The sequence below is a fragment of the Plectropomus leopardus genome, chromosome 23, assembly GCF_026936395.1.
Source record: "Plectropomus leopardus strain MGB_pleo_1.0 chromosome 23, ASM2693639v1, whole genome shotgun sequence".
Taxonomy (NCBI): domain Eukaryota; kingdom Metazoa; phylum Chordata; class Actinopteri; order Perciformes; family Serranidae; genus Plectropomus; species Plectropomus leopardus.
Window position 1 is genome coordinate 15,823,183 of NC_142198.1, and position 21,532 is coordinate 15,844,714.

The 21,532-nt window shown below is 38.0% G+C and overlaps 2 protein-coding genes across 2 annotated transcripts; one reads left to right on the forward strand and one right to left on the reverse strand.

The window, feature by feature from the left end:
* Window positions 1-1,542: 1,542 nt before the first annotated feature.
* lpcat4 (lysophosphatidylcholine acyltransferase 4) lies at window positions 1,543-12,927 on the forward strand. The gene is made up of 13 exons (XM_042512624.2): window positions 1,543-2,026; window positions 3,511-3,874; window positions 5,221-5,333; window positions 7,061-7,121; window positions 7,325-7,383; window positions 8,265-8,299; window positions 9,478-9,532; window positions 9,802-9,884; window positions 10,728-10,853; window positions 10,938-11,094; window positions 11,485-11,577; window positions 11,734-11,869; window positions 12,173-12,927. Exons 1-13 carry the CDS (start codon window positions 1,937-1,939, stop codon window positions 12,340-12,342), a joined length of 1,542 nt encoding a protein of 513 aa, XP_042368558.2. The 5' UTR covers window positions 1,543-1,936; the 3' UTR covers window positions 12,343-12,927.
* Window positions 12,546-20,783, reverse strand: LOC148185674 (uncharacterized). The gene is made up of 7 exons (XM_088074032.1): window positions 19,373-20,783; window positions 18,552-18,631; window positions 17,904-18,061; window positions 17,539-17,670; window positions 16,886-16,981; window positions 16,678-16,740; window positions 12,546-15,810 (listed from the first exon to the last, which is right to left on the reverse strand). The coding sequence occupies exons 1-7, from the start codon at window positions 19,900-19,902 to the stop codon at window positions 12,979-12,981; spliced, it is 3,891 nt and encodes a 1,296-aa protein (XP_087930158.1). The 5' UTR covers window positions 19,903-20,783; the 3' UTR covers window positions 12,546-12,978.
* Window positions 20,784-21,532: the final 749 nt, after the last annotated feature.

Consider the following 21,532-nt stretch of genomic DNA (forward strand, 5'->3'; position numbering starts at 1 on the left):
TTAATTAAGAATTTAAAAAAAACGTTACATTTGGTGAAGAGTGCATTATGCCTTGATAAGGACTTGAGACTAGGGACTTGACTCAGGACCTGAACGCAGAGACTTGCGACCTACTTGTGACTTACAAAACAATGATATGGTCCTGCTTCATTTCTACATGCTAATTTTACCTATAAACTGACCAAAAACACTATATGATATATATATTAAAATAAATATATATCTTAAATCAAATTACCAATTAATCCATATTTTTGTATTATATTCATATTTTATCATTTCATTTCATGACAATTCAACTCAAGTAAGTGAAGGAGCACTACAATATTGTAACATTTTTTGTAAAGTAAATAAATAAAATTCAATAATTGCTATGCACAACCACGGCATCTCTGGGCTTCCATACAGAGAGAGCCACAATGGCAAAATCCAAGCATTCATTTAATTATTACTACCAGCTAAAAGAATTACAACTTGTATTGACAACTTGGCAGCCAACTGTATGTGTATAACATTACAGCCACATAAAATGATGTTCAATTCATTCAGGATTAAAAGGCAGGTTTTTTTTTTTAAAAAAGCAAACTTCTTTCTCTCCCTTCTTTTTGGGTGTGTGTTTGGTATCAGAAGCAACACCCTGTAGGGAGAACAAAAGCAGTCGGGTAGGGCAGATGGAAAACTTGAGAGGCAAGTATGGATGCAAATAGGCAACATAAGCATTTGGACGTTGAAAACCAGTAAATATTTAATATTTAAAGGTAGGCGAGGTAAGGTATGGCTGCATTTTGTACCTGTTTGTAGATTTGTTTTGCAGTAAAAGATGAGGCATCCAAATAGAAAATAAAAACTGATGTCTCCTACTTGTGATGATTCATTATACTGTTGAAAGTAAACTGGAATTAATTTTGATTAAATCTATATTCTTGGAATTTTATTGTCGTCCTTGTTATTTATATAGAGGTGTGTTGTTACAAGTACCCCTACGCTGTTACAATCATCCCTGCACGTGCAAGCAGATTTAACATTTGACTTCTAGTATTTCAATCAATATTGCAACTCTAACATTGTTTGTGAAGACAATTGATGACTGTCGACAAGTAGACACAAGTCACTTAAAAAAATATTTCAGTAAAATCTTAAAGTGCCTTATATATATTGTACAAAAGTGTAATTTCATTACATGAAATGTAATTTAACGTAAACATAAATGCTGGTAATTTAAAAAAAAAAAAAGAATTCTGAGGATTATGGGATCTATCTATATATCTATCCAATTTTACTGAAACTACAAACAAAAAAATCACCTGATGGCCTACTTTTTGCACAATAGATTACGGCACATCGTCAGTTTTTGGGTTGGGTTATGACATCAAAACATGTTACAATTGCCCCCGGTCTCCCGTACTTCATCTCCCCAAAACTCCTGGAATAACCGCTGGTTTAGTTTCAGGGACCGGTTAGTCTTGCCTGCCCCAACCATGAACACACTCATGGACCCACCCAGCGTCTCGGTGGGCCGTCCTGTCAGAATGTGAAGGGGCGGGACAGGTGAGGAGGAAAGCCTAAAAGAAAGACACTATGGGCAGTTCGTCGGAGTGTCTGCTTCGCCATGTGGAGGATAGAGAGTAGAAAAGTTCGTTTTTAGTTCGTTTATTTATCGTCGTCTGTTGTTCTTTTGCTACTTTTTCGAACGGAGTCGGAAATAGAACGTTGGCGACGTTCTATTCTTTTAAATTCGACTGCGCGAGACACTAACCGTTTTTTTAAAAAAAGAAAAGGGTGGCAGCTGTTGGAGGACAAGAATTCATTTTACCCAACAAACTTTCCTAAACCGATAACGGAGTGAAGTCTAAAAAGTTTTTTTGAAAAAAAAAAATTATAATAATAATAATAATAATTTTGAGTTGAACTTGTCTGCCAGCTTTGCCCCGTCACCATGGAGAGGCACGACTGTCACTCAGCAACACGCGAGTATCCACATCCGTTCATTCACGAGGTGAAGATGACGAGGACACAGAAGATAAGGGTAACGTTCAAATTATTCCCCAAATATTTGATTTTATGGCTATAACGGAGACTATTCACAGCAACTTAAAGGTCAGGTAAGCTGCTGATACTCATGAAGCCCCCCACATCTGCCACCTGAAACTAATCAGGCAGTTAATTACCCTCCAAACTGACTCCTGATAATGTGCATGAATTTAATGCCAATAGAAAATGGGATAAATGTGCTATATTTGGACATCTGTCTTAACTCCAATTCCCTTTTATGGTCATTTTTCATGACTTTTTCCACATGAACCTCAAGAGAACAAAGAGTTCTCATTTCTCTCGCTGACTGTGGTACAGAGGCAAAACAGCCAAGTCATAAATGTTTCTGGCAAAGGCAGGCATGATGGATGATAAGAACATACCGCAGAGTTGCATAACTATGACACAAACATCAGAAGGGCTGGCCAACATAGCAGACATTAAGTACTGTAAAGTTCATATAAAAATTTTTCTCATACTGATGCAAAATCACACTTTAAAAATCACTCAAACTGATGGTCGATACAGTGTGCTGTCTGACACGTCAAAAACAGTCTTTGAGTCATTTTGAAGTATTTAATTTCTTCTGATTTTAAAGTTGATTTTAATGTAGGGGAGAACGGGGTTGGTTGGCACACTTTTTACTTTGATTTTAATCCCTCAAAAATGTCATCCTTAGTAGATTCTCTTTTAATGTGTAATTGGGAACCCAAGATGTCAGCTAGGAATGGATTAACCTTATTCTCCTTAAGGTTATTATGTTGAAAAGATATGTAGTTTCCTTAAATGCATTTTCTGCTTGTAAAGGACAAAACAAAAAATACTACTTGTGTGACAACCAACCCGAAGAGAAGCATCCCTAATGGCAATTTACTTATTTTTATCTTAGCGACTAAGCTCACAACCACATGTTGAAGAACATACCGCAGAGTTGCATAACTATGACACAAACATCAGAGGGGCTGGACAACATTGCTGACATTAAGTATTGTAAAGTTCATGTAAATATTTTTCTCGTATTGATGCAAAATCACACTTTAAAATCACTCAGACTGATGGTCGATACAGTGTACTGTTGGACACGTCAAAAACGGTCTTTGAGTCATTTTGAAGTACTTAATTTGTTGTAGCCTAGCTAATAAAAAAAACTCTCCAGTCTTACCTTTTAGTGGTAATAACTTGTTTTATTATAAAGTCATGTAAAAGCATAGAAGGAAAAACAGAGTATGGCTGGGAATTTAGATTTTGACATTAAAAGCAAAAGTTAAAACCTTTTTTTTTTAAAAGCATCTTCAAGGGAGTGAGTTTTCTCTCTTAAGTGCAACAGAAGTCACTTTAAAGTGTAACAACTTTCAAAGTATCTCTTAATTCCATAGAAATAGACTAGAGAGTACAGAATCAGAGTTTTAATGTCAACCTTGTTTAAGACTTTACAGGCCTAAATTATGTTTTTAAAGTATCTTCTCTTCTGGTCTTTAGGGCATCATCCTGGGCAGCATCCTCTTCCCTCTCCGCGTCACCCTGGCAGCCATCTGCTTCCTCATCATGTGGCCGATTGCCAGGCTACGATTGGCCGGCCTGTCCGAGGAGGAACGCTCTCGGCCCGTCACAGGCTGGAGGCTCTGGCTCTTCTACGGGATCATCAAGTGGCTGAGCCGAGGCGTTTTCTTCTCCCTGGGCTTCTATTGGTTGAAGGTCAAGGGTCGTAGGGCGGACAAGAAGGAGGCACCAGTTCTGGTAGTGGCGCCTCACAGCGGCTTTCTGGATATGCTGGTTCTGTTTCCAGCCGAGCTGGCTACGGTGGTGTCGCGGTCAGAGAACAGCAGCCTACCGGTCATAGGAGGTGAGCAGTGGTGATCTGAGTAAATCACAGAGGACGTTTCTTTGTTGGATGTTACAGCTTCAAAAACTGCAGTTGGACCATCTAACCAGCGCTGACATAACAGAAAATTAAAGGACGGGTCCGTTATTCATTGAGGTTTTTATCTCATTCTGTAGCTTCCCATTAGTGGTCCTTATACATTTAAATCTAAACATTCAAATTTTGGCTCTAAGCACATATGTTTATTTAAACCTTTAGATTTTTTTAACCTGCTTTTTAAAGGCTGTCTTCTTGTAGTTTAGTTTATGAAGGTGTAAATGACATCTGTTCATTCAACACGGCTAGAAGGGCTGCACAATTAAGTAATAATGATCAAATCCGAACGCAATAATATCGCAGGAGATGCTTTTATGCACATATAGGTAAAATGTGTCACAACATGCCATTATAAATGAAGTTTTGAGTGCTACAGAGATGCTCTGGTCTACAAGTCATATTCCAGATGTAAAGGAATGTGCTTGTTTGGTGCTCCAGCATAAATCACGTTATTTTTATATTTGTTTGCTTTTTCTTTTAGGAAAGATTAAATGCAAAATTACCATTCCCTCTGAAACCAAGACACATCACACTTGTTCTGTAAAAAATGATTGCAAAATACTTTTTTTTGCATATCATGCTGCCCTGGCGCTGAGTCACACACTGTTCTGCGTTAAAGTCGAGATGTTTGACTGTCTTACAAAAACACAGAAAGCTGCTATACAAATCAATTTAATTATTTAATTTAAAAGCATTGATATTGTACAGTCCTCCCTTTCCTTGTGTCAGCATTATTTTATAGGTAGGACGCACAAAAACAGTGAAGATCTAAAAAATTAAGGGTAAGAGTGGAAAAAGAGAAATAGTCACTTTTGGGAGGCATGATAGAAAGCAGTCAGAGGAAAAGTGTCAATCTTATAATCTAGTGCCTGAGAAATGAGAGGAAATTGAGTATTCAACCTGCCAAAACCTTAGTACTGATTGTAACTTTTCCACTTTAGAGTGTCTGGATGATATAATGTTTCACCAAATTAGCTTTAACTTGAATTATCTGAACTGAACTTGATGGGAAATCTCATCCCAGGCTACTAATCTTCAACTAAGAGTAATATTTAGAATAGAGGGGTCGAGGAATATTAAAGTATGCAAGGAAGTCCTAAGATAAACAAGTGACTCACTGTTTTTGGCTGCTAATCTGCTCTGCCTGCTTTGGCACTTCCTGCAATGCTTTCTTGGCCGACTTGCTCTGGGCTCCTCCCTTTTGGTTCTGGTTCTGATTTTTGTTCTTGTGTAACAGTTTTTCCCCCTTCTTTCTTGTGTTTGTGTTTCAGCTCTGCTGGAGTTTAATCAGGCTGTGCTGGTGAGCAGAAAGGATCCAGAGTCGAGGAAAAAGGCCGTCACGCAGGTCACAGAGAGGCTGACTTCCAACGGGTACTGGCCACAGGTGAGATGTCCCTCGACACTCACTTCTGACTTCTGCAGCCAAAAAATATCTGCAGCTTCATGTATTTGTTTAAGGGAAAAGACAGATATTTTATCGGCCTACATCTGGGCTGTAGTCTTGTTTACAAAGTTGGAAATGACTAAACTGCCCAGTCATACTTAACAACAACTGAGAGAATGAGAGAAACAACAACTACAAGGTCAAACTACTTTTGTTGGATGATATATTGCCCCAGAAATAATTACGATAAACGATTTTATAGTCATTTTTAGACCATTTTATGCCACTGATGAAATAATAAAGGTAATAATAATGTAAGTTTACCCCTTTAAAATGCAATAATCTTTTAATTGTAATGAGTAATCAGTAGAGTTGTTGTGATACCATTACAAGAATACCTCCAATATAATTTAGTTTGAACGGATGACAGTAGTGTCGCCAGATTCAACACCAGCAATCTTATTATAAATAAATTAAAGATGCATCACACGACAGAACGAGTTCACCAAAGCAGATATTTTGTTTAATTTAATTTAATTTAATTTAATTTAATTTATTTTATTTTATTTTATTTTATTTTATTTTATCAGTTGTATCAGTCAGTATTGGTCTGTGTGCAAATTTAGTGATCAGAATTGCTATCAGGAAGGAAAAAATAATATTGAAATGTTTGTTATATTCAGAGACTGGAATTAGAATATGAAATTAATATATATGTAAATTATATATATGCATATTAACAAGCACACACGTAAACACAACAGGCAATATTGAGGTCAGCAAGATGATCAAGGTCGCACCCATATTTTGCACGAGAAGTTGATAGTTATCTTTACAGGTCTAACAACAACAACAGCAACAGTGCAGACCTCACTGAAACAGTTCAGTGTGTCTGTGGTGGCTTCAAAGATCTCAGCTCAAACAAACAGCTGATCAAGATTAGATAAAGTCTTTGGGATTTGAATTGGAGCTGCTGGATTTGTAAAGAGGGGATCAGGACACTTTTCTTGTTGAATCCTTTAATTGCAGTTTGGAAATTGTTTAAGTAAGCTCGGGAAAAGAGGGCTTTCATAATGACACCAGTCTGTTTGTGAAATTGGCCTGAAGGTGCAGTGCTGTGCAACATTCTTAGGCCACCTTAAAATGTGTTATTGTAGTGAGGTTATAATGATCATACATATTTATTTCTCAGTAGTCTCTTTACTAAAATACGACCAGAACGTACAGGAAATATGCATACAGTATCAAAAACACAAATATTTCAGGAAAAAAAACCCAACGTCAACAGGCTTAGGTTACAAATATCACCTGGACAGAGAAGGGAGTAAAAAAAAAAAAACAGCCTACGTCTAAAAAAGAGCTCGGGAAAGTGCTGAAGCAGGTTTGGTGTAATATACCAGAAGATTATTTAAGAAAACTTAAAGATACGACTTCAAGAACTTTTAATCACATCACTTTTAAAGGGAGATCACACTAAATATTGAATTCATTGAAATCATTTTGTTCCGACTTTTTTTGTGCTCTGTATTCTTTGTATCTTAATAAAGACGCTAATATAGATAGATAGAACAATAGAGTTCTGTACATTCTCAGTACAAGGTTGTTTCTTTTGATTTCTGGCTCTGACAGACCGTAAATGTCGCCAAAAAGCCCATAAATTCACCTGCTGAAAGTGGTGAGAGCTGCAGGTCTTTCCTCATAAATCACATTTCTTAATCCTTGTCTAGATGCTGATGTTTCCTGAGGGAACCACAACAAATGGCAGCGCTCTCATCAAATTCAAACCTGGTGAGTCCCGTCTGATTTATCTTGACGCCTGATTCATACCACGGTTTGTTCTCTGTTTCTACAAATCGTGTAGGAATGAGAAGCGTTCGAGGGAAGAGGGCGCAGCAGCTGATTGTTTTGCTACCTGATTAACTGCTCTCCGTCCGACAGCGTTACTCTCATTCCAGTCGGTTCACTGTCTTTATTTTTTCTCGCTCCATCAGGTGCCTTCCTCGCCGGAGTCCCAGTTCAACCTGTTCTGTTGCATTACCCCAACAAGCTGGTGAGTAAAGTCACTTGGCTGGTTAAAATAATAATAGTTTATTACAACATACGCCTGTCACTCACTTATAACTTGACTGTGTCTGACCAACTGACTGAGGAAGGAGAACACCTACATTTAGACTGAGGCTCTGATTTTTAAGGTCTTAGTGTGACCTGCCGTCACTAAACCCCTAAAATAAAGCAGCTTGATTTAGTTTTAAACCCCTAATCTGTTTTGCATGAAGAAACAATTTGTCACTGATCACAAACTTTGTGAATAACTAGGTTTGCAGTCTTCACCGTGCAGAAAGACTGCATTAAATCAGTGGAATCCATTCGTTTTTATTACAACACACATGTCATCAATGTTTTCTTTGCCAAGGTTTATTATTAGTAAAGGTACTTGTGCGCATGGACTTTGCAAATGTGTGTGCATGTGTTAAAGCAAAAAGTAGCAGCACAACGGACACAATATCAGATCAGAAATGAGGTCCTCAGAACAACCTTCACCTTTCCCCTTTTTAAATGTTGCGCAAACTGTATTGGTATCATAACGATGCGCATACAGAGGATGCTTTGTTCTGTCACCGCAGTTTGTTTTGACACACGGCCGCTCGCACTCATTTGTATCTGTCATGTCATCCTCGTCGCGTCCTGCCCACAGTTAGGTGTGTACACTATAGGACTGTAACTTCATGAGCGCTCTGCAGTATTTGTCCAGGCCTGCATGTTTGCATACCGCTGCCTTTCAGGGTGTGTTATAAAGGGGGTGAAAGTGACTGGAATCATATGTGCTATAAAAAAAAAACCTCCACACCCAGTCTGTTAGGAAAGCTAGATTTGTTTCTGTTCGACCTGGTTGTTTCCACTGTTTGATTACTTTTTATGATTCTTCCTCAGGATACCGTTCGCTGGACGTACAAAGGAACAACCTGGTGAGTTCATCTGTCATCTCTAATTCAACTGCCTCGATTTCTACAGGCAGGACGTTGAGTAAGCTGAAAAAACACATTTTAACAACTTCCAGGACATTTATATTGTATTTTGCTCAGTAACTTTTCATCACCAAAGACCAAAAAAATGAATGCTTTTCATGAAATAGAAAAAAAAAAACCTGTTGCAGTATATTTTCCCTTGTTAGGAAGGGTTTTCTTGTAACTGAGGGAAGGTTAAAATAACAGTAAACATGCGTCAAGTATAATGCATTACAACTCTGTAGCAACACAAACTGCAGCTGCCACAGTTACCATAAGGCTGAATCAGCACCTCTCTTAAAGAGTGTCAACAAACTGAACATTAAAGCCTTCATGAAGGATTTATTGCAGGACTGTTGTATCAGACTGCAGTCATTGTGGCTACTGTTGGTGTACCTAATAAACTGGAAACTCAGTGTGTAATTTCTGATCAACGTCAGTCTTATTGAATAAACACATTAAAGGTCCAGTGTGAGGATGTAGGTGGATATATTGGCAAAAATGAAATTTAGTAGGTGTTTTCTTTAGTGTATCATCGCCTGAACATAGGAATTGTTATTTTATCTTAGAATGAGCTGTTTCTGTCAACATACAAATCAGGTCTCAAGGGGGTGAAAAAGGGAATTCGCAGTCTGAATCGTATTGCATCATCATCAGTAATAACTTTAGTAATAATAATAATAATACATTTTATTCATAGAGCGCTTTTCAGGAAACTCAAAGACGCTTTACATAGTAAAAAGGATCAAAGAATAGAGATAAAATACAAGAATACAAATAAAAACATATAAGATACACGGCACAGATATACAGCACAGAAATTAAACATTAAAGGCAATTTAGCTGGCACACTATCATTTAACACGGGGATGATTTCTCAGAAGCGCCCTTGAGTTGTTATATATTTGATATGAAAAAAACGACGTAGTTGTGAATTTCAGTTCTGCAAAAAACACAAAACTAACTTCAATAAATATTAATAAATAAATAAATGAACATCACAGATATCATGAGTTGGAGCCCTAACTGTCAGCATTAATTGTTTTTTAAAAATTAATTAATTTGAGAATGAAACTGTCAGTGGTAGCAGTTACATACTTTTGTCTACCCAAATTCTAACATTAATCTTTGTCTTGTAGGGTTGAGGCTCTGTGGCACACGACTTCTCAGTTCTACACCAACATGACTGTCGAGGTGAGATAAAACTGTTCGTGTAGCGGTTTGCTCAGGGTGTGTTGGCGTCACATTGGGTGTATCAACAGGTGCAGCAAAGCAGCAACATGACTAATCATATTCATCAGCTGTGGGTGTGATCAGAGGTCAAATTAAGAACAAATTTTCCAAAAGGAGGAATCAGCACTTTTCAGCATGATGTGAAGTTACTTTTTTCGAAATGTTTTGACTGTGTGAATATGTTTCTGCGACAAAAAAGAAAATAACGGCTATCTTTTATCGCGCTGCAGTTCCTGCCAGTTTACAACCCGTCCGAGGAGGAAAAGAGCGACCCCATCCTGTACGCAGACAACGTTCAGAAACTCATGGCCAAGTGAGTAATGTAATATTTGAGTTACGGCAGCCAGATTGTATGTCACTATGTCAGATACAGTCGGTGATATTTTTAGATAAGGTAAGCCTTTATTCATGCCCAGAGGGGAAATTCAAGTGCTCACAGCAGCACAGAAAAAAAGATTTTTTTTTTAAATTAAAAAAAGAACAAAACAAGGAAATAACAATGAAGAAGTGCTTATATATAATATAATTCTGTAACATAATTTTAAATACGTCATGACAATTTTGAATAGTTTTTCCACTAGCTTTTTTTCTTCTTTCCCCATACAGTTTCTCTTATCTTTTAAAAAATTATTTTCTAAATCTACTATTTTGCAGTTTATTGAAAATTTCTTACCAAGTTGCTCATTTCCTCTTTCCCCATGTTTTTGGAAGAAATCGCCCCATCGTGCTCAGAGTTCAAAGGTTAAAATACTTGTGAAAAGTGTCTGGAAGCAGCACAAGAAAAGTGATGTCGCTCCAGGTTTCAGAGAGTTAAAGTCATAGAAATTGGGTAAAATATTATGGAAAAGTCATAGAAATTGTTTTGGTTTTTTTTGGTTTGTTTTTTTGCACAAAACTTTTTGTTTGTGTTGTTGTAGTTTCCCACAGTTGCCACTAGATGTTTTTCCACAGAAAGCCCATTTTTTTAAAAAATATACTTTGACAATAAAAGTTAAACAACAATTAAAACACACCCAAGTTAAAATGAAATAATTAAAATAGAAGAAAATAAAATACAATAAAATAAACAAATATTTAAAATAGTGGAACTGGCTAATAACATAAAGTAGACGCAGCATTTGTCTGATGTCTCTTCTAATGCACTTTTTTGCTTCAGGGCCCTCGGAATCCCAGCTACAGATTATGTGATGGAGGGACGGGTTCCCGTCAGTAAACTCGGCGGTCTCTCTCTCCCGCTGGAGTCTGCTGCCAGAGAAACACTGTCCCTGTTACACAGAGACGGGTAAGACCAGACGTGTGATGGCATTTGTCTCCTGACCTCAGTGCTCTCCTCGTGTCTCACCACATTCATGTCTCTGTCTCTCAGTCTGGAAGCGCATGAAGTGGAAGCAGCGCTGGACAGAATGATTGACAGGTGTCAGTCAGGAGCTCAGGGGTCAAAGGTCAACGCAGAGGAGCTGGCCTCTATCCTCGGGCTGACGGACAGACAGACAGCCGTCACTATCTGCAGCCTCTACTCCAAGGTAGGAGCAATCTGTGCTTTTTTCCACTGGTGTTTGCAGCTCTTTCTAACGCTACACAACACAGACACACCCCCAACGGTGATGTGTTTTTTTGTTTTTAATACGGATAAAACAAACCAAACAGATGCTGTCACACACTGTCACACGCCCGTCATCAAGACAAGAAATGATGGCTCGCTCTTCTCCTCGGTTCTGCAAAAAAAAACATGTTTTTTGAGGGGAGTTTTGGGACAAAAAAATGCTCTGCTGCTTGTTTTTTTTTTTTTTTTTAAATCTATTTGTTTTCAGTTTCTCTCACTGTTCTCAAAAAACAAATGTGTAAAAAAAGAAAAAGGAATATAAAATAAGTAAAACTGTGTCCATGTGCTTGTGTTTTGTTTTGTTTTTCAGGATGAAATAGTGGACCTGAGGCAGGTCTATTTGAGCGTTTCCGCTCTGTCAGGATTTGTCAGCTTCAAGTCGCTACTTCACACTGCTTTTACTGTAAGTCCAGTTATTGTTGTTTTACTTTTTGTTTTCAGTTTGTATCTGCCTCAAGTTAAGAGTACTCTTTTCAAAATGCAGAAGAGCTCTTTTACTTGCTGAAGTTGAATATTTCTTCATGTTTTCTTCTCTAAATGCACCGTCTTTGTTCTCCAGCTGTTTGACAGAGACGGCAGAGGCAGTCTGAGTGCAGAGCAGCTGTCGGACCTCATGGCGGCGCTGCTGGGTTTTCCTCAGCACCACACTGAGGAGCTTTACACACAAGCCTCCAGTGACGGCCAGCTGACAGAGGGTGAGTGTCTCTGCAGCTTATGTTTCCCACTTGGTGGATAACAGACAGTCGTGATACCGGCCTTCATTAGACTTAAGTATGATTTTAGGTCACTGAATTATCATCTCGTTCCATTGAGACTATCTGTAAAAACAAAAATGTAGGCTTACCTATCTTTACTTGAATTAGTAAAAAAAAATATTACAGACAGTATTTCGGTCTTTCATTACTTAGGAAAAAATGTGACTGAAACGTCGCTGAGCATTTGTTTCATCAGGAGATCACCGATTCATGTTCTTTTTTATTCTGCCTTGTTTTTTACAGAAAATCTCCTGCGAGTTCTGACGACCCACTCGACCTATCAGAGAGTGGTGAACGAGTACATGCAGCCCGAGGAGGCGGGCGCCGCGCTGGCCAACGGGAAGGCTGTGAACAACAACGGAAACTTGCACAACGGCAACGGATCCCTCCACTACAGAAAGAAGTTTGAATGAGGACTTTTTTGTTTTTTACAAGATGTTCAGTCAAGTTTAAACCCAAATAATCGATGACAAAGGATTGTATTTTTTAAGTTTGATGCTTGTGTGAGTGTTTGGATGCATGGATGTATTTTTAAAACTACACTACTGTAACATTTTACCAAAATCAGCAATATTAACATTATAAAACCAAAGAATGATGACAATGACTCTCTGAGGTGTGTGTGTGTGTGTGTGTGTGTGTGTGTGTGTGTGTGTGTGTGTGTGTGTGTGTGTGTGTGTGTGTGTGTGTGTGTGTGTGTGTGTGTGTGTGTGTGTGTATTTGAAGTTGTGTTCATGTTTACTGTTTTTTTTAATTACCTGAAAGAAATCTTGTTCATATATTTTTGGCTCTGTTAAAGACTCTGTTAATTTTGTCATTTGAAGCCATAAAATATCTTATTTATATATTTCCCTCTTATGTATGATAAATGTTTTTTAAATGGGACAATGGTATGTACAAAAAAAAACTTCAAAAGTTTATTTTAGTAAATAAATTCTTACATTTTTGTGTGCATATTGTTTGTATTTAACAATTCATTAAACTGTGAAATCTTTTAATGAGGTTTTTGCTGTGAGGTTTTTCCCACAAATACATCTCTGGACTTGTCTTCATGCATTTTTTTTCATCTTGCATCTTAATTTTCCCGCCTTTTCTTTGTCCTTATCCAGCTGTCGTTTGTGTGTATTTGTTTTGCCGGAGATAAAATCTTTGTATTTTGCGGGTAGCTTTTTGGAAATTTGTCTCCCACGTAGAAAACGTAAGAAATGACTTCTGGTTTCTATCATGTTGCTTTTGCATTTCAAAGTTTCTTGTCCAGCTGATATATTTGAAAACTTTCTGTCCTTAGCTTTCACGCGACTTCTCGTTGAGGGTGGGCTTGGTTTTGATGTTCCCGCCTCGTCTTGTGCCTCATTTTTCTCTTGGGGGCGCTCTTTGCCACTCTCCTTTGAGGTCAGCTCTTCGTCATGCTTTGACTTTACCTCTGCTCTGCTCCTCCACCTTCCTCTTTTCATCGGACTTGTTTCAGTCTCCGTCTCTTTTACCTTCGTCTTCCTCTCTTTCGAAGCACCGTGTTCGCGACGGGACCTTTTCATCAGACTAAGCATGAAGCTCGGGCGTTCTGCCTCCTCTCCATTCATTATTTCATCAGCTGTTGCTTTTGTGTTTGATACCTTGCTCTTTTGAATCCCTGTGTTATTATTAGCCACTCTTTTTGACACATTTTGTGACCTTAAACTGTAAAAATCCAGATTTTCTGTTCCTGTGACTTCACCATTTTGTCTATCAACTCCACCTTCACTTAATGTGACTGTGTGGCTTCGTTGCCGGGCCTTTGGACTCCAAGTGGGGTTTAGATTTGGGTTTTTCTCACAGGTTTCCTCAGAAGATGACTCACTTCTCTTGTCCAGCAGTCCCTCCTCTGGTGACTCTTTAGTTGGACTCTGCAGAGAGAATTCGGGTAGAGAAACACTGTTTTCTTTGGTCTTGCATCCTGGTAGATTTATGTTTCTAGCATCTGTAGTCTTCTCCCTGCTCTTCACTTTATCTCCCCTTGTTCTGCTTCTTGTAGTCGGACTAAAACTAATCATATTTGTCTGAATGTCCGTCTCCTCTTCAGATGCCCCACGTCCCTGTCGGCACCTTTTCATCGGACTTAACAAAAGGCTCGGGCTTTCTGTCTCGTCTGCATTTATTTTTCCATCTCTTACGTCTATTGCTCCTTTTGGATTCGATGGTTGATGAGTTGCCGTGCCCTCTTGAATCCCTTTCTTGTTATTTACTGTCCTTTTTGACACATTGTTTGACCTTAAGTTGAAAAAGTCCCAAGTTTTACTTCCTGTGGCTTCACTGTGTCCTCTATCGGCTCCACATTTGCTTAATGCAACTGTTTTGTGACTCAGAGTGCTGTTTAAATTTGGGATTTTCTCAAAGACTGTCATAGAAGGTGACTCATTTCTCTTGTCCAACGATGCTTCCTCTGAGTACTCTTTAGTTGGACGAGTATCAGTCTGAACCTCAGGACTCTGCAGAGAAGGTTCACTTAGGAAAACCTTGTCCTTGTTGGTCTCGCATCCTGGTGAATTTTTGTTTTTAGCATTGTTAACCTTCTCCCTTGTCTCCATCTTGTCGTTCTTTCTGCTTCTCTTCATTGGACTCAAAACTTTTACAGTCTGGTGTTCAGTTTCATCCTCCTTCACCTCTAGATTGTTATTGTCCTGAATTTCTCTCTTATGTGAGGACTTGATCTCGCTTGCAACAAGAGAAGTCAGCTGCACTTTTGCTTCAGTCATTGTGCCCCAAGATCTACTACGTACAAAACTGAACATTTGTATTCCTGCCTTGTTGCTTTCACCAAACTCCTCCTGTTGTGGGATCTTGGTTAAAGCTGCATTTTCTGTCCCAGTTTCAGTGCTCATATTGGGGTTCTTGGCCTTTCTCTGCTCCTCTCCCTCCACGCTGAGTTTCTGCGTCTCCCCTGCAAGCTTTTGATGTTGTTCTTTCTCTTCAATCTCTTGAAATTGCTTGGGTGTATTTGCTGTTTTTGTTGCTCGGCCCTGCTCTTCGAAATTGCTCTCCTCTCTTTTAAATAACTGCCTTCCACAAGAGGACCATCTCTTCTGTTTTTCATAAACCCTCTCTGGGGTGAATTTAGCTGTTTTCCTGACACTCTGTTCACCGGATTTCTTCTCCTCTGCTCTCTCGGCTGCTTTCTCTTTATCAGTTTGATCCAACAGCCTCTGACTGCGTCTGAGGTTTGTCGTTCCCTTGATTTTGGACTTTTTCTCTTTATTCTTCCTTTCAAAAGTCTCTTTGGTCGTCATTTCTTCTCTTGATTTCCCAGCTATTTGCATGGTAATGTCCTTTCTCTCCGTTTCTGCGTGCTCTCCTGCCCTCAGTTCAGAGGATGCAAACTCTTTGGAAAGTTGCAATCCTTTTGGTGGTTCTACTGTTTGTTTTTTAGGTGTTGAGGCTGAAAAATCACCATCAACTGGAGGATTACAAGACCCTACAATGAAAGAGGAATCAGCTGGCACAGGACTTGCGTAGCCTTCAGGATGAGGGCTGTTTGGTTTCATGTTTTGGGAGGTTCCTCTGTGTTCCTCTGACTCTGTTGTCTGAAGCATTGGGCGAAGAAGTGCTTGCACAGCGAGGACAAACAGGGCTGGAGGGCTTGTTGACTGCCCGAGATTGGGTGCAAGCTCCTTGACAGCAGTGTTACAAAGGTCCTCAGTGGACCCTGAAACAGTAGAGGTTGAGGGATTCTCGGAGGTGAGATGATCCCAGAGTAGAGGTCCTTCCTTGGGCGCTACAGCTCTTTGGAGTGGTGCAGTTTCCACGACACGTAAAGTCGCCTGAGATGATTCTTCAGTTGCGGTGGTGACGGGGTTGGAGTTGGCAGGAGGTAGACAAGATAGCTCCAGCTGGATCACCTCCAAAAGCTGTTGACCAAAAGAAAAACAACAATAAAAGATTACTTAAATGGTCTCAAAAAGCACAGCAGTTGTGCATATCCAAAAAACAGTTCAGGACCAATAAATGATAGCAATAAAGAACATGCAGAAAAATCTGCAAACTTTAGTTTCCTTAAGGGCAATTTCTTAACGCATTCTCAAGTGACATTTCAAGCTAATGGCTAAAGAAGTCTGAGACTCGAAACGTCACCTGCGGATGTGCTAATAAATTGCATCTAAGGGAGCTACAGTTTAAAGACCTTTAGACTGAGCATATTTGATGTTTATCTCTCCAAACAACATTTTTGGCACAACAATATGTTAATTTCTTGAAACATTACAACTTTTTCTTGTAATATTTTGATTTTATGCTTAAAATCTTACATTCATACCACAGTGACGAACCAGAGCTTCAAAATTCAGTTATGATATTACCTCTTGCAAAAGATTCATGTAAGCTGTGTTCATTGCCGATCCCACCTGAGAGAAAGCAATTAAATTAAAGAGGCACTATAACTGTTTAATGAATTATTTAATTGCACTAATTAATTGGACTTAGTGAAATTTGGGGGGCTTTAAGATTTAAAATGCAATTGTGAAAATGAACTCTTTAAAACCTGAGCTAAGTAGCTTGATTTCATTCAAAAACAAAAGGTGAAGAGACTTAAGTTCCATAAAAGTCTTTTCAAAATCCTCCAGTGCATGCATTAGGTATGGATTAGATAGAGTTAGTTGCATAGTCTTTAAGAGTGTTTTTGTCACCCAACAGCAAGATATTAAAACAAAGAACTGATTATTTACTTTTAACACTGTACACTGTATATAATTAAAAGGGCAATAATGACAAATGCGCACCTGAGATGTGATGTCACTTATAGGATCTGTATTGTCGTCAGCAGAACTTTTCCGCAGCATCACCTGCAAAAAAAAAAAACAAAACAAAACTTACATTTGCACTTTCAAAAAAAACATTTATGTTGAAATTGGCTCACTCTTCTTATCCTGGATCAACTTGCTGCAACAAAACACAACATTTATTGTACTAATTTTCATATTTTATCACCTCTTGTTCTTGTTTTTCCAGTGCAAGAAGATCAGCGGGCTCTGAGTCTGAAGAAAGGAGGGAATCCAGAAACTCTGTGTTGATGGTCGACTGCACCTGAGAGACAGAGGTGAGGGCAGAGTGAAACACTGGGACAATAAAACAACATAAAAAAGAGAAAAATGCCTCTGATTCAATAAAAAATAAGTTAATTATCCCTTTGAAACCTGGACTGACATCATTTTTCTTGTGCTACATTCAGATGCCTTTAAGGGTATTTAAATCTTCAACACTGAGCAAATTGTTTTGATTTCTTAAGAAAAATGCAATCAGTAATACTGGCAAGAAATTAGAAAATTTGTCGATTATATATTAGAATTTATTTTACAGAATTATTATCATTTTTAAGCAGCTTTTCTGGCCATTTCCTTTTTCTTTTCCTTAAACTTTCCCATTTCTTTTTTCCCCTCATTTGGGGGTAATTATTTCTCTCTCTCTTTTAAACTATGTTCTTGCTAATTTGTGGTTAATTTCTTCATAAATTGCTTATTGCCTTCTGCCCAAGAATTCAAGCCAATTTGCCCAGGCGTCAGGGGATTAAATGCTTAAAAATGCAACAAAAATATTGACAGGATGATAGTTTACATATCACATTAATGCCACTGATAACTTACGTCATTGACAAAGTCCTCATCACTGCACAGGTCATCCAGAAACTCCAGAAACGAGCAATTCTCTTCCTCCAGTTTGTCTTTCTTTTCATCTTCCTCATTTTTATTCTCTTTGGCCTCCACACTCTCTTGAGTCTAAACACAGTCAGAAAAAAAACAAAGAGATTTATGACATAATGGCACGTTAGTTTCACAGAGTAAACACTACTTTTGTTCCATAATGATGTGTTTTCAGTTCACTTTTTTCACATTTTTAGCATCTCTGAAAAAAATTGGCAGATAAAGGGGAAGTTATCTATAAACACAATTTTTTTTTAAAGTAATATCTTTCACATATATTTTAAAATATAAACATCTGGAGTGAAGACCTCTGGAGTGAAGGAGTCCAAGAGCTTCATGAATTCCTCTAAGGTGAGTTCTGCCACTGGTTCTTTGTCCAAACAGGGTTGAGATGCAACAGAAACCTCAGACTTTGTTGTTGTTTGTAGTTTGTCACTGTTGGTTGCATTATTTTTCTGCTTGTCTTCTATCGTGAAACACAATGATAGACGTGAAAAAATAGGGAATAAAATAAAATTTTAACCATTTTCATTAGTGCGTGCTCATAATAACAATGCTAAGATGCTGAAGTTTATCAGGTAAATGTTGACCTGATAAGATAACAGTTATTATAATAGATTGCTGCAGGGACTATGTTAATTTTGAGGTAATTGACATCCATTTTTTTTCTAATTTGGGGTAATTGCCTCTGATGTTGCTCATTGTCTTTTACTTGGACATCAAGCCAATTTGGTCAGGTCTTAAAGGGTTAACCGCAGACCTTATTTCAGGCACTTAACCAAAAATCCATTTATAAAACCCACTGACTTCAAGATGAGAGAGCCAGGAGTGCTTATAATGCTAACTCATTTCCTGAATTTAGGAGCCATTCCCGGAGCACTCTATTTGGTCAGAAAGCAAAGCATTGAACAAGAAATCAGATAAAAGTTACTGAAATTCAACTCATGACCTCTGACCTTCTGACTTGACCTCTTCACTCCTCTCTGTGTCTGACACTGCAGGCTGCTCGCTGGCCTGCTGAGCCGTCCTCTGCACCCTGAGGTCAACATGTTAAAGTCAGATACAGTATCACGTGTAACAGGGATCAGTATCAGTATCGGGCTCAATCAATGCATTTTTTCATTGATTGGGATCAATCATTGTGAGCATGCGCCCCGCCTTGTTTCTTGTTGACATCCGCCGTCACACAGATGTCGTAAACAAAGAGCACGATTTGCTGCAGATATTCGGGTTTTATTGTAATGCTGCAACTCAAATAAGTAGAAAGAGCAAATTGGCTTTATTCTTTAAAAAACGGGAAAAAGGCAATGACTACCAAAAGAAGAAATGACCCAATATTACTAGAAATACCAGAAAATTCCCTGAAAATCAGTTTAATATATATTTATATTGTATATATGTATTTTTTTTTAATTAAAAAATAGAAATAAAGGGAAATGACCTGGAAAACGGGATTAAGAAATTATAATTCTCTAACCTGATTAAAAATATGTAATTATATTGACTTATTTTAGAGAGAAAAAACAATTTGCTCAGGTTCCAAAGGGTCAACTAGCTTGCGAAAGATGTGATACATCACAAAAAAACAGATGTCGATCCAGGTTTTAAAGGGTTAAACTGTCACGCATATGCACTGGATTGATTCCAATAACTTTAAAGTACTTGAAGTCTGAACCGTGCAACTGTATAATCACGGTAAACACACACTCATACACTTGATCGAGACATCCCTGGTTTTTAAAATCTGTTACAATGTCATCTGCTGTGTGTCGCTTACAGGTCTGATCTGCAGGGCTGATGGACGGACACCACATGGGGACACACGCACCAGGTGGGAGGAACCTCAGGTAGGACAACCAAAGGACCAGGAGGTAAACAGGGGCTGCAGAAGGGGAGCCACACATCAGGACAAAAACCAAAACTGGAGTTTGTCAGGAACATGATGGGGCTCATACTGAACCAGTCTTGTGGGACACAGGGTGTGAGCCCTGGTAAAAGTGGTGTGAATCCAGGTGAGGGACGAACACCTGCGTTGGGTTGAACTGGGACGGTCAAGTTTGGGATCAGATGCTGAACACAATGCTGGTTTAGCATCCAAGACATTGTGTCCTCTCTTTGATCAACTCCCCTCTGGGGTGTTTCTGGAATTATGGGAGATCTCATTGACGCAGATTCATCCATCAAAAGTAAAGGTTGTGATGAAAAATGTGACGGTTCTGACAATAAGTGTACTTCCTCTTCTAAATCAAAAATTACAGACGGACATGTATTCTGTCTGAGTCCAGTGAGGCTCCTGTCTGGGTCCATCTTTTGTCTCTGTACGTCTGCGGCTTGTAACTGTCAGAGGAAAGTGAGACCATAATTTGAGCAATTCCAACAGCAAAGACAACGTGACACAAATCAAACATGAAAACCGCAAAACATCTTCAAAGCTCCGGCAATATTTCTGAGTATTTCATAATACTATTCCCATCTGTAATCTTCAATCCAGCTACTTAGAGGGATTTCACTTTGCTCCAGGGCAGAAAAACAAAGTTTTCTTTTAACTGCCTGAGAGCAAAATGAAGCAAAAATAGACTGAAAGTCAACTCAAGGACCAAACCAAACCACAACTGTGCTTACTTCCCAACAGGTGTGCCTTTTAAATAATCACATGCTAATTAGCAAAATATCAAACAGGTGCCCTACAAAACAATATAGCATCTTTCATCCCACTATACAAAAATGATTTCAAAATAATATCAAATTTCATAAGACAGGGTGGCATGTTATACTGACATGTGACTTTTTGTATTATATCTTGTTAGAATTTCATATTACATGCAAACTTAACATTGTTTTTTCAGTAAGTAGTTTGAATTACTTCTTCTAAGTAGCTGTAGCACTCCAAACTAGATTTCTTAGTTGTTCTGCTGCATAAACCCTTGACCACATTTTACTTTTATAAATACACTTTATTAAAGATTGAATCACAACAAAATTAATTTGATCCTATAGACGTGCTGTAACATCGCTAGGACGTAAAATGAATTATGTTGTGCTCTGTAGCAAGCTGTTCTAATAATTTCATTTCATTTCATTCATGAGGATTTATATAAAACATATTGTAAGACAGTAACAAAAATGTTTCATTGTGCTTACCTTTCATGTAGGACATGGTAGTCTTCAACCAATTCAATTAGTTTGCATTGATTTATGTTTTAAAAATAAACTTGACGCAGGTTGATTTGTTTTCTAACAACTAAAGGTTCTGTGCATGCAAACATTCCAAACTTCACAAACTTTAATTAATTACAAAATAAAATTATATATGTTTTTTTATATTATATGTTTTTAAATTTACTTTTTTTATTACAGTATTCACTTTTTGCACTGATTCAAAATGCTTATTTGCAGCTACAAAATAATATTTAAAAAACAACATTTCATTCTTGTGTGTGTTCAGCAAACTATTTTCTTATTGATAATGAACAAAATCCTGACAGAGATGTGAGTAACACAAAATTCTCCTTTGGTTCAGATGATCAAAGTTATGGGGTGCAATTTAATCAATATAATATTTAAGAAATGTCTTGCTTTTTTTTCTTCAACAAATGAAATAAAAATATTGTATTCTATGTTATTCTGCTTATATTAAATATAAACATATTTATATTTTTGTATAATATTATGAAAAGCTCCAAAAGCTCCATACTGAAACCTCGTGATGACAACTGACTATCTCCATGACAACTGCGCTCATGGAGACCACGAGATGCGGTCGCGAGCTCCAGAAAGTGGACCTTAATTTAAGAACTAATGTTTCCAAACTCGAGAACAAACGTTTAAGTTTAAACGCATAATAATGTTCTCGGATTCAAAGAGGAAAATTCCCTTTGGGTCGTTTAGCAAAGTGTTAAATTTATTAAACACCATTTCCCAGGATGCCGAGCGGTCT

Excerpts from the sequence above, each read along its gene's own strand:
- lpcat4 (XM_042512624.2), top strand. The coding sequence starts at position 1,937 with ATGGAGAGGCACGACTGTCACTCAGCAACACGCGAGTATCCACATCCG. Across the intron at positions 7,384-8,264 it reads TGCATTACCCCAACAAGCTG|GATACCGTTCGCTGGACGTA; the intron begins GTGAGTAAAGTC and ends ATTCTTCCTCAG. Across the intron at positions 8,300-9,477 it reads ACGTACAAAGGAACAACCTG|GGTTGAGGCTCTGTGGCACA; the intron begins GTGAGTTCATCT and ends TTTGTCTTGTAG.
- LOC148185674 (XM_088074032.1), bottom strand. The coding sequence starts at position 19,902 with ATGGACCCAGACAGGAGCCTCACTGGACTCAGACAGAATACATGTCCG. Across the intron at positions 18,632-19,372 it reads CAGCCCTGCAGATCAGACCT|GGTGCAGAGGACGGCTCAGC; the intron begins GTAAGCGACACA and ends TGTTGACCTCAG. Across the intron at positions 15,811-16,677 it reads TAAGTGACATCACATCTCAG|CTTTTGGAGGTGATCCAGCT; the intron begins GTGCGCATTTGT and ends TTTGGTCAACAG.